The sequence below is a fragment of the Bolinopsis microptera genome, chromosome 12 (genome assembly GCF_026151205.1).
Source record: "Bolinopsis microptera isolate Bmic1 chromosome 12, MBARI_Bmic_1.0, whole genome shotgun sequence".
In the NCBI taxonomy this organism is placed as follows: Eukaryota; Metazoa; Ctenophora; class Tentaculata; order Lobata; family Bolinopsidae; genus Bolinopsis; species Bolinopsis microptera.
The window spans coordinates 14,268,610-14,280,887 of NC_087083.1; the positions used below are offsets into that span (position 1 = coordinate 14,268,610).

Genomic DNA, 12,278 nt, shown 5'->3' on the forward strand with positions numbered 1-12,278 from the left:
TATCAACTTACCACATTCTGTCGAATCATCGTTAGCTACAGTTCCAGCATTACAAGCAGTGCAAGAAGATGCTCCTGCAGTACTGACAGAGTTCTCATCACAACTATCACAGGAAGACATGTCTGCTTCTCTGTATGTTCCCGCTGCACATTCATCTGTGGAGTGGTACAAATCATCAATAAGATATCTTTATTGAAAGAGAATTGATAAGAAATAAATAAGAGAAGAATATTGGAGATTTAAATAATCTCATCGTGGGTTTATCCTCTTACCACATTCTGTCAAATCATCATTAGCTATAGTTCCAGCATTACAAGCAGTGCAAGAAGATGCTCCTGCAGTACTGACAGAGTTCTCATCACAATTAACACAGGAAGACATGTCTGCTTTTGTGTATGTTCCCGCTGCACATTCATCTGCGGAGTGGTACAAATCATCAATAAGATATCTTTATTGAAAGAGAATTGATTAGAAATAAATAAAAGAACAATATTGGGGATAAGAATCTTATCGTGGGTTTATCAACTTACCACATTCTGTCAAATCATCATTAGCTACAGTTCCAGCATTACAAGCAGTGCAAGAAGATGCTCCTGCAGTACTGACAGAGTTCTCATCACAACTAACACAGGAAGACATGTCTGCTTCTCTGTATGTTCCCGCTGCGCATTCATCTGTGGAGTGGTACCAATCATGAATCAGATAATATCTTTATTGAAAGAGAATTGATAGGAAATAAATAAGATAAGATAAGCATAGTGGGGATAAGAATCTCACCGTGGGTTTATCAACTTACCACATTCTGTAAACTTATCATTAGCTACAGTTCCAGCATCACAAGCAGTACAAGAAGATGCTCCTGCAGTACTGACAGAGTTCTCATCACAACTATCACAGGAAGACATGTCTGCTTCTCTGTATGTTCCCGCTGCACATTCATCTGTAGAGTGGTACAAATCATCAATAAGATATCTTTATTGAAAGAGAATTGATAAGAAATAAATAAAATAAGATAAGAATAGTGGGGATAAGAATCTCATCGTGGGTTTATCAACTTACCACATCCTGTCGAATTATCATTAGCTACTGTTCCAGCATTACAAGCAGTGCAAGAAGATGCTCCTGCAGTACTGACAGAGTTCTCATCACAACTAACACAGGAAGACATGTCTGCTTCTCTGTATGTTCCCGCTGCGCATTCATCTGTGGAGTGGTACCAATCATGAATCAGATAATATCTTTATTGAAAGAGAATTGATAGGAAATAAATAAGATAAGATAAGCATAGTGTGGATAAGAATCTCACCGTGGGTTTATCAACTTACCACATTCTGTAAACTTATCATTAGCTACAGTTCCAGCATCACAAGCAGTACAAGAAGATGCTCCTGCAGTACTGACAGAGTTCTCATCACAACTAACACAGGAAGACATGCCTGCTTCTCTGTATGTTCCCGCTGCACATTCATCTGTACAGTGGTACAAATCATCAATAAGATATCTTTATTGAAAGAGAATTGATAAGAAATAAATAAAATAACATAAGAATATTGGGGATAAGAATCTCACCGTGGGTTTATCAACTTACCACATCCTGTCGAATCATCATTAGCTACAGTTCCAGCATTACAAGCAGTGCAAGAAGATGCTCCTGCAGTACTGACAGAGTTCTCATCACAACTAACACAGGAAGACATGTCTGCTTCTCTGTATGTTCCCGCTGTGCATTCATCTGTGGAGTGGTACCAATCATGAATCAGATAATATCTTTATTGAAAGAGAATTGATAAGAAATAAATAAGATAAGATAAGCATAGTGGGGATAAGAATCTCACCGTGGGTTTACCAACTTACCACATTTTGTCGAATCATCATTAGCTACCCTTCCAGCATTACAAGCAATGCAAGAAGATGCTCCTGCAGTACTGACAGAGTTCTCATCACAACTAATACAGGAAGACATGTGTGCTTCTCTGTATGTTCCCGCTGCACATTCATCTGCGGAGTGGTACAAATCATCAATAAGATATCTTTATTGAAAGAGAATTGATAAGAAATAAATAGAGAAGCATATTGGGGATAAGAATCTTATCGTGGGTTTATCAACTTACCACATTCTGTCGAATCATCATTAGCTACAGTTCCAGCATTACAAGCAATGCAAGAAGATGCTCCTGCAGTACTGACAGAGTTCTCATCACAACTAATACAGGAAGACATGTGTGCTTCTCTGTATGTTCCCGCTGCACATTCATCTGCGGAGTGGTACAAATCATCAATAAGATATCTTTATTGAAAGAGAATTGATAAGAAATAAATAGAGAAGCATATTGGGGATAAGAATCTTATCGTGGGTTTATCAACTTACCACATTCTGTCAAATCATCATTAGCTACAGTTCCAGCATTACAAGCAGTGCAAGAAGATGCTCCTGCAGTACTGACAGAGTTCTCATCACAACTATCACAGGAAGACATGTGTGCTTCTCTGTAAGTTCCCGCTGTGCATTCATCTGTGGAGTGGTACAAATCATGAATAAGATAATATATTTTTTGAAAGAGAATTGATAAGAAATAAATAAGAGAAGAATATTGGAGATAAGAATCTTATCGTGGGTTTATCAACTTACCACATTCTGTCGAATCATCATTAGCTACAGTTCCAGCATTACAAGCAGTACAAGAAGATGCTCCTGCATTACTGACAGAGATCTCATCACAACTAACACAGGAAGACATGTCTGTGTCTCTGTATGTTCCCGCAGCACATTCATCTGCGGATTGCATTGGTATAAATCAGGAATAAGATATCTTTATTGAAAGAGAATTGATAAGAAATAAATAAGAGAAGAATATTGGAGATAAGAATCTTATCGTGGGTTTATCAACTTACCACATTCTGTCGAATCATCGTTAGCTACCCTTCCAGCATTACAAGCAGTGCAAGAAGATGCTCCTGAAGTACTGACAGAGTTCTCATCACAACTATCACAGGAAGACATGTCTGCATCTCTGTATGTTCCCGCTGCACATTCATCTGCGAAGTGGTACCAATCATGAATAAGATAATATCTTTATTGAAAGATAATTGAAAAGAAATTGATAAGATAAGAATATTGCAGATAAGAATCATATCGTGGGTTTATCCACTTACCACATTCTGTCAAATCATCATTAGCTACAGTTCCCGCTGAGCATTCTCCCAAAACTGTAAAATTTACATTGCATTGTAGGGCCTGTCGTGATATCATGGATCGCTTAGGTTCCACCAGGATCTGGTAGTCTTCATAATTCTGCGGCCTCTATGTGTCGTCATCTCGCACAACTCCGAAAAACCGTTGTGAGTTTGGCATGTGAAAATTTGCAGCCTTCCAGACATCGATTGGGTTAACGAGTTGTCGTACGTCACCTCAAGATCGGGTGACAGGGGGCTGAACAGGCCAGAACCCAATTGATTGGGTCTGAGGTCACGTGGTTATGAGCCTGAGGTCACGTGACTATGACGTCACCAGAGCTCGTTCTCCGTTTCCCGCTCTTTGGACCAGGTGAGCTTGCATGCTTGTGAAAGTGGGTGTAAGTACAGCTGTACTGTAGTTACATCCAATTACCCCTAATAGAACGAAGATTTATTTTCTGACAGAAAGCTAGAAATTTACCAAAATATCGACGTTGTTCAAAATTTATTTTGATGACCACTCCTGACCTAAAATTGCACGAGAAATCGATTAAACTTGGTTTCAGAACTCAACAATGCTTCCTTATGCCTTAAAATCCATTTTTATCGATACAATAAACATTTTGATCCTGTGGATTAATTAGTAACAGGTAACAAATGAACAGAAAAAACCACCGCACTACCATTGCATTCTTAACGGGTCGATTTCGAGTGACCAATAATCGTCGTGATGATATTTATACGTCATGCGTTCCTGATCATCATCAGCAATCAAGAGACAGGAGCGGCGATTGCTTTAAATCAACGGTTTACGTTATTTTTGTGAATTCGACCCCTGTTTTAACGGTTATGACACTTTGTAATTGAATGTATTGAGGATAGCTTTACAAATAAGAGGACCAGTAAACAAAATTGCCACAAGTGTTTCTCTCACTCACTTTCGATAAGACACAATGAAAATTCTTACTTAACCATAAGATTCGGAATTTTTCAACCGTTGAAGAATATCGGAATTTTATAAAATCTAATCACACTTATCAACCTTTGAACGAATAATCGAAAAATTGTGAATGATACCGCTGCAATTGTCTTATCAGTTATATGTATAAATTATAAAAAAATTCCGAATCTTATGGTTATGATTTATTAGTTTCATTGAAAAAAGTAAAGCTATCCTCAATACATTCAATTACAAAGTGTGATAACCGTTAAAACAGGGGTCGAAATCACAAAAATAACGTAAACCGTTGATTTAAAGCAATCGCCGTTCCTGTCTCTTGATTGCTGATGAAAAAAAAACCGTTAAGACTGCAATGTAAGTGCGGTGGTTTTTTTTGTGCATTTGTTACCTGTTACTAATTAATCCACAGGATCAAAATGTTTATTGTATCGATAAAAATGGATTTTAAGGCATAAGGAAGCATTGTTGAGTTCTGAAACCAAGTTTAATCGATTTCTCGTGCAATTTTAGGTCAGGAGTGGTCATCAAAATAAATTTTGAACAACGTCGATATTTTGGTAAATTTCTAGCTTTCTGTCAGAAAATAAATCTTCGTTCTATTAGGGGTAATTGGATGTAACTACAGTACAGCTGTACTTACACCCACTTTCACAAGCATGCAAGCTCACCTGGTCCAAAGAGCGGGAAACGGAGAACGAGCTCTGGTGACGTCATAGTCACGTGACCTCAGGCTCATAACCACGTGACCTCAGACCCAATCAATTGGGTTCTGGCCTGTTCAGCCCCCTGTCACCCGATCCTGAGGTGACGTACGACAACTCGTTAACCCAATCGATGTCTGGAAGGCTGCAAATTTTCACATGCCAAACTCACAACGGTTTTTCGGAGTTGTGCGAGATGACGACACATAGAGGCCGCAGAATTATGAGGACTACCAGATCCTGGTGGAACCTAAGCGATCCATGATATCACGACAGGCCCTAATTGCATTGTTACTGATAATTTTATCTCTGCATAGTTTACATGCAATCAAAGAGGAACATATTTATTCACTTGCCATGCATTCTTTTGAAAGGATGCCTGGCAAGTGAATATTACAGTTAGGGATCTTTTCGTGGGTTAATCAACTTACAACATTCTGTCGAATCATTATTAGCTACAGTTCCTGCATCACAAGCAGTGCAAGAAGATGCTCCTGCAATACTGACAGAGTTCTCATCACAGCTATCACAGGAAGACATGTGTGCGTCTCTGTATGTTCCCGCTGCGCATTCATCTGCGGATTGCATTGGTATAAATCATAAATATGATATTTTTATTGAAAGAGAATTGATAAGAATTAAATAAGATACGAATAGTGTGGATAAGATCACCTGCTACACTGACGGGTCACTCACAGACTCAGGATGCGGGGCTGGCTATATCATCACAACTGACAACAATAACACCACCCTTGAAGAAAGATCATTCAAGCTCCCTGATTATTGCACTGTTTACCAAACAGAGCTCACCGCTATCATTGAAGCTTGCAAATATCTATCTACATATACCAACACACACATCATCATATGGTCTGACAGTCTATCATCTATTCAAGCTCTCTCCGCACTTTCAACGCGGAGTAGAACTACAAGAGACTGTTACGACTCTCTTAATTCACTCGGATCCAACAACACGCTAGATATACGATGGATTGCAGCACACATCGGATTGTGGGGGAACGAAAAAGCAGATGAGCTGGCCAAGCTTGGCACTATCAGTGAATCCACTTTGAAGTGTCCAATTCCACAATCCTACATCAAACGTCAAATCGACAACAAAGTCAACAGACTGAATCAGGAAACTTGGGTAACTGACGGTCCCAGACACACCAAACTGACACTCGGCCACAAGCATGCCAAAATCATCAAAAACCTCAACACTACACTCAGCAACAACAGACAGGATTACAGAACTGCAGTTCACCTCATCACGGGTCACTGCGGCCTAAATAAACACCTTCACACCATTTGCAAATCAAACACCAGTGCTTGTCCTATGTGCGGGGACGGAGAGGAAACTGTCTCACACTTCCTTGGACAGTGTCCGGCTATTGCCCAAATTAGAGGTCAATATTTCCAAGACTACTACCTCTCTGTCAATGACATATTCGACAACCAACACATCACCACAATTGTCAATTTCGCAAACCGCACCAAACGCTTAATTGTGCCGGAAGAGCTGGATCAGACCGGGGTGACTTAAAGTATTATCTCATATGCTGTCTCATCTCGTTTTACTTTTCCAAACCCAGCTGGCATTTAAGCGTATCATTTTGACTCATATAACATCTTACACCATCCTCCACCAATCACTCTGATCTCACCGGTAACCTTCCCCAAGGTTGCCACACCCCAGAGGTAGGCAGAGCATCTCAATGCTATCCTCTCGTGGGCTATCTTGGCCCAGCCTCTCTAAAAAAAAAAAAAAAAAAAAAAGTGTGGATAAGAATATCTTCGTGGGTTTATCAACTTACCACATTCTGTCGAATCATCATTAGCTACAGTTCCAGCATTACAAGCAGTGCAAGAAGATGCTCCTGCAGTACTGACAGAGTTCTCATCACAACTATCACAGGAAGACATGTGTGCGTCTCTGTATGTTCCCGCAGCACATTCATCTGCGGAGTGGTACAAATCATCAATAAGACATCTTTATTCAGTTAAACAAAAATTTCAGTTAAACAAAAATTTCAATTTTATGCCATTTATTACAGAGTAAACAAGTTTACAATAAATCAATTTGATATTCAAAGGAATCCTAATTCAATGTGTAGTATGGTTGTCACTCTTTAAATAGATTAGATATATGTTGACGGGGCAAAGGAGTGTGCGTGCTGTTTGCTATTGCTCACACCAAACGGCAGCCTAGTTAATGTTTTGTATGGACACCAGTCTCCATCACGATACAAAATAAGGATTGTAGAATTTATTGTATAACTTTTAGTGCAGTGGAGGTAGCGGTGTGGTGCATTAAAAGAATGACAGACTACTGATTTAGAGTTGTTTGTTTTTGTAATGGGTATATTTTTGGGCCTAAAGGTTTTAGTATGGCAACTTTAAAATTGGTTCCTTTAATCATTTATTAAATATCAGTTTAAAAATATATAAATTTGGAATCTGTTCACACTGTGGACCAGTCCTATAAAAATTTCAAAATTGAAAGGGAATTGATAAGAAATAAATGAGAGAAGAATATCGGGGATAAGAATTTTATCGTGGGTTTATCTACTTACCACATTCTGTCGAATCATCATTAGCTACAGTTCCAGCATTACAAGCAGTGCAAGAAGATGCTCCTGCAGTACTGACAGAGTTCTCATCACAATGAACACAGGAAGACATGTGTGCTTTTCTGTATGTTCCCGCTGCACATTCATCTGCGGAGTGGTACAAATCATCAATAAGATATCTTTATTGAAAGAGAATTGATAAGAAATAAATAGAGAAGCATATTGGGGATAAGAATCTTATCGTGGGTTTATCAACTTACCACATTCTGTCGAATCATCATTAGCAACAGTTCCAGCATTACAAGCAGTGCAAGAAGATGCTCCTGCAGTACTGAAAGAGTTCTCATCACAATTAACACAGGAAGACATGTCTGCTTCTCTGTATGTTCCTGCTGCACATTCATCTGCGGAGTGGTACAAATCATCAATAAGATATCTTTATTGAAAGAGAATTGATTAGAAATTAATAAAAGAACAATATTGGGGATAAGAATCTTATCGTGGGTTTATCAACTTACCACATTCTGTCGAATCATCATTAGCTACAGTTCCAGCATTACAAGCAGTACAAGAGGATGCTCCTGCAATACTGACAGAGTTCTCATCACAATTAACACAGGAAGACATGTCTGCTTCTCTGTATGTTCCCGCTGCACATTCATCTGCGGAGTGGTACAAATCATGAATAAGATATCTTCATTGAAAGATAATTGATAAGAAATTAATAAGATAAGATAAGAATATTGCAGAAAAGAATCATATCGTGGGTTTATCAACTTAAAATTTACATTGCATTGTTACTGATAATTTTATCTCTGCATAGTTTACATTCAAAGAGGAATCTATTTATTCACTTGCCACGCATTCTTTTGAAAGGATGCCTGGCAAGTGAATATTACAGATAGGGATCTTTTCGTGGGTTTATTAACTTACCACATTCTGTCGAATCATCGTTAGCTACAGTTCCAGCATTACAAGCAGTACAAGAAGATGCTCCTGCAGTACTGACAGAGTTCTCATCACAACTATCACAGGAAGACATGTGTGCGTCTCTGTATGTTCCTGCTGCACATTCATCTGTGGAGTGGTACCAATCATAAATAAGATAATATGTCTTTTGAAAGAGAATTGATAAGAAATTAATAAGATAAGATAAGAATAGTGGGGATAAGAATCTCATCGTGGGTTTATCAACTTACCACATTCTGTCGAATCATCATTAGCTACCCTTCCAGCATTACAAGCAGTGCAAGAAGATGCTCCTGCAGTACTGACAGAGTTCTCAACACAATTAACACAGGAAGACATGTCTACTTCTCTGTATGTTCCCGCTGCACATTCATCTGCGGAGTGGTACAAATCATGAATAAGATATCTTTATTGAAAAAGAATTGATAAGAAATAAATAAGAGAAGAATATTGGAGATAAGAATCTCATCGTGGGTTTGTCCTCTTACCGCATTCTGTCAAATCATCATTAGCTACCATTCCAGCATTACAAGCAGTGCAAGAAGATGCTCCTGCATTACTGACAGAGTTCTCATCACAATTATCACAGGAAGACATGTCTGCTTCTCTGTATGTTCCCTCTGCACATTCATCTGCGGAGTGGTAAAAATCATGAATATGATATCTTTATTGAAAGAGAATTGATAAGAAATAAGTAAGATAAGATAAGAATAGTGGCGATAAGAATTTTTTCGTGGGTTCATCAACTTACCACATTCTGTCGAATCATCATTAGCTACAGTTCCAGCATCACAAGCAGTGCAAGAAGATGCTCCTGCAGTACTGACAGAGTTCTCATCACAACTATCACAGGAAGACATGTGTGTGTCTCTGTATGTTCCCTCTGCACATTCATCTGCGGAGTGGTACAAATCATGAATAAGATATCTTTATTGAAAGAGAATTGATAAGAAATAAATAAGATAAGATAAGAATAGTGGCGATAAGAATTTTTTCGTCTCTTTATCAACTTACCACATTCTGTCGAATCATCATTAGCTACAGTTCCAGCATTACAAGCAGTGCAAGAAGATGCTCCTGCAGTACTGACAGAGTTCTCATCACAATTATCACAGGAAGACATGTCTGCTTCTCTGTATGTTCCCGCTGCACATTCATCTGCGGAGTGGTACAAATCATGAATAAGATATCTTTATTGATAGAGAATTGATGAGAAATAAATAAGAGAAGAATATTTGAGATAAGATTCTCATCGTGGGTTTATCGTCTTACCACATTCTGTCGAATCATCATTAGCTACAGTTCCAGCATCACAAGCAGTACAAGAAGATGCTCCTGCAGTACTGACAGAGTTCTCATCACAACTATCACAGGAAGACATGTCTGCATCTCTGTATGTTCCTGCTAAGCATTCATCTGCGGAGTGGTACAATTCATAAATAAGATATCTTTATTGAAAGATAATTGATAAGAAATTAAAAAGATAAGAATATTGCAGATAAGAATCATATCGTGGGTTTATCCACTTACCACATTCTGTCAAATCATCATTAGCTACAGTTCCTGCTGAGCATTCTCCTAAAACTGCAAAATTTCCATTGCATTGTTACTGATAATTTTATCTCTGCATAGTTTACATGCAATCAAAGAAGTGTCTATTTATTCACTTGCCACGCATTCTTTTGAAAGGATGCCTGGCAAGTGAATATTGCTGATAATGATCTTTTCGTGGGTTTATCAACTTACAACATTTTGTCGAATCATCATTAGCAACAGTTCCAGCATCACAAGCAGTGCAAGAAGATGCTCCTGCAGTACTGACAGAGTTCTCATCACAACTATCACAGGAAGACATGTGTGCGTCTCTGTATGTTCCCGCTGCACATTCATCTGTTGGGTGGTACCAATCATAAATAAGATAATTTTTTTTGAAAGAGAATTAATAAGAAATAAATAAGATAAGATAAGAAAAGTGGGGATAAGAATTTTATCGTGGGTTTATCAACTTACCACATTCTGTCGAATCATCATTAGCTACAGTTCCAGCATTACAAGCAGTGCAAGAAGATGCTCCTGCAGTACTGACAGAGTTCTTATCACAACTAAGACAGGAAGACATGTGTGCGTCTCTGTATGTTCCCGCTGCGCATTCATCTGTGGAGTGGTACTAATCATGAATAAGATAATATCTTTTTTGAAAGAAAATTGATAAGAAATAAATAATATAAGAATAGTGGGGATAAGAATCTCATCGTGGGTTTGTCAACTTACCACATTCTGTCGAATCATCATTAGCTACCCTTCCAGCATTACAAGCAGTGCAAGAAGATGCTCCTGCAGTACTGACAGTATTCTCATCACAAGTAACACAGGAAGACATGTCTGCTTCTCTGTATGTTCCCGCTGCACATTCATCTGCGGAGTGGTACAAATCATGAATAAGATATCTTTACAGTGAAAGCAGTATTAATGACATTCTCACTTTTCAGAACTAAGTGCCTAATATAATTAAGATAGAACATCTAAACAGTTTTATTCCTGTTCCATATGATCGAGGATAGTCAGGGCTACAAAACCTGACCAAGTTTAGCTCAATCCAGTACTGCGCGTTCAAGATATGAGGTTAAATATACCAAAAATAGAGGTTTTCTGGTGTGACATCATTGTAAATTATTTGGAGTATAACCTCAATATCTCACAAACTATACATTTGTGGTCTTTCTGAGTTACACTATCTGTTTCCTTTGGCAATTTCGGTTCAGAGTCAATTAAGTTTGAAACAAAATCTCAGTATATGTGAAAGGACTGAGGATATCAAGTTTGTAAAAGCGCGCGCGCGCGCACACACATATAATGACCTCATATCTTCCACATTTAACGATTTTTTATAGAAATTCTTTCACCATCCTGTAGCACTCATGTGCTGAGTAGGATAGCATTCAAATCATGTCTTTAAAAGATTTAGATAGATACTGAGGGAGAAAATTCATGTTTGTAAAAGCGCGCGCGCGCGCGCATGGCCCAGACTATATCAATGGACGGCCACGGGAGGATAAAAGTACTTTCATACACACCAGCATGCTCATTGATGGCTTAAAATGAAGCTAAGACATACTCCTATCAGATCCACCATAAGTTAGATACCATAATAATCATTAAATGTGTCTAAAATGAGGAAGCTTTGACAAGTGCGAGTGGTTTTGGCAAATTTTGGTATAAAATGGGCCCTGTGATCATATTTTTCTCATTAAAATCACATATATCACGAATATTTATGTGTGTTGGGTGTATCCTCATTGGTATCAACCATTTCAATCATCTAGAGCAGCTTTCCTGATTCTTTATCTCATGAAAATGGGCAAAAAAGCTCATAAATAGTCCAAAATCGGTCATTTTCGCCGCTTTAATAACCTCATTCCTGGCACCCAGAACACTTTGGGTACTCAAAACATGATTTTTCGGATACCTCAGACCCCTAACTAGCACATGGAGCCAGAAAGAACAGCATGTAGGGACTTCTAAATTTCCATGGTTGAGAACCCAATGTCACACTATTTGTTCATTAATCCTGCTTTCACTGTTTATTGAAAGAGAATTGATAAGAAATAAATAAGAGAAGAATATTGGAGATTTAAATAATCTCATCGTGGGTTTATCCTCTTACCACATTCTGTCGAATCATCATTAGCTACAGTTCCAGCATTACAAGCAGTGCAAGAAGATGCTCCTGCAGTACTGACAAAGTTCTCAACACAACTAACACAGGAAGACATGTCTGCTTCTCTGTATGTTCCCGCTGCACATTCATCTGTGGAGTGGTACCAATCATTAATAAGATAATATCTTTATTGAAAGAGAATTGATAAGAAATTAATAAGATAAGATAAGAATAGTGGGGATAAG

General features: G+C 38.3%; 1 protein-coding gene across 1 annotated transcript in view; it reads right to left on the minus strand.

Annotated features, from left to right (window-relative positions):
- Positions 1-12,278, minus strand: part of LOC134823943 (uncharacterized) — a 32,550-nt gene that overhangs the window by 12,961 nt on the left and 7,311 nt on the right. The window contains exons 4-28 of the mRNA XM_063835539.1: positions 10,122-10,265; positions 9,906-9,959; positions 9,648-9,791; positions 9,390-9,533; positions 9,127-9,270; positions 8,864-9,007; positions 8,606-8,749; positions 8,340-8,483; positions 7,925-8,068; positions 7,667-7,810; positions 7,410-7,553; positions 6,651-6,794; positions 5,268-5,411; positions 2,893-3,036; positions 2,630-2,773; positions 2,369-2,512; positions 2,112-2,255; positions 1,855-1,998; positions 1,589-1,732; positions 1,326-1,469; positions 1,060-1,203; positions 797-940; positions 531-674; positions 273-416; positions 12-155 (exon numbers count right to left, since the gene is read on the minus strand). Coding sequence (XP_063691609.1) covers positions 12-155; positions 273-416; positions 531-674; positions 797-940; positions 1,060-1,203; positions 1,326-1,469; positions 1,589-1,732; positions 1,855-1,998; positions 2,112-2,255; positions 2,369-2,512; positions 2,630-2,773; positions 2,893-3,036; positions 5,268-5,411; positions 6,651-6,794; positions 7,410-7,553; positions 7,667-7,810; positions 7,925-8,068; positions 8,340-8,483; positions 8,606-8,749; positions 8,864-9,007; positions 9,127-9,270; positions 9,390-9,533; positions 9,648-9,791; positions 9,906-9,959; positions 10,122-10,265 — 3,510 coding nt within the window. The remainder of the gene's footprint in view (positions 1-11; positions 156-272; positions 417-530; positions 675-796; positions 941-1,059; positions 1,204-1,325; positions 1,470-1,588; positions 1,733-1,854; positions 1,999-2,111; positions 2,256-2,368; positions 2,513-2,629; positions 2,774-2,892; positions 3,037-5,267; positions 5,412-6,650; positions 6,795-7,409; positions 7,554-7,666; positions 7,811-7,924; positions 8,069-8,339; positions 8,484-8,605; positions 8,750-8,863; positions 9,008-9,126; positions 9,271-9,389; positions 9,534-9,647; positions 9,792-9,905; positions 9,960-10,121; positions 10,266-12,278) is intronic.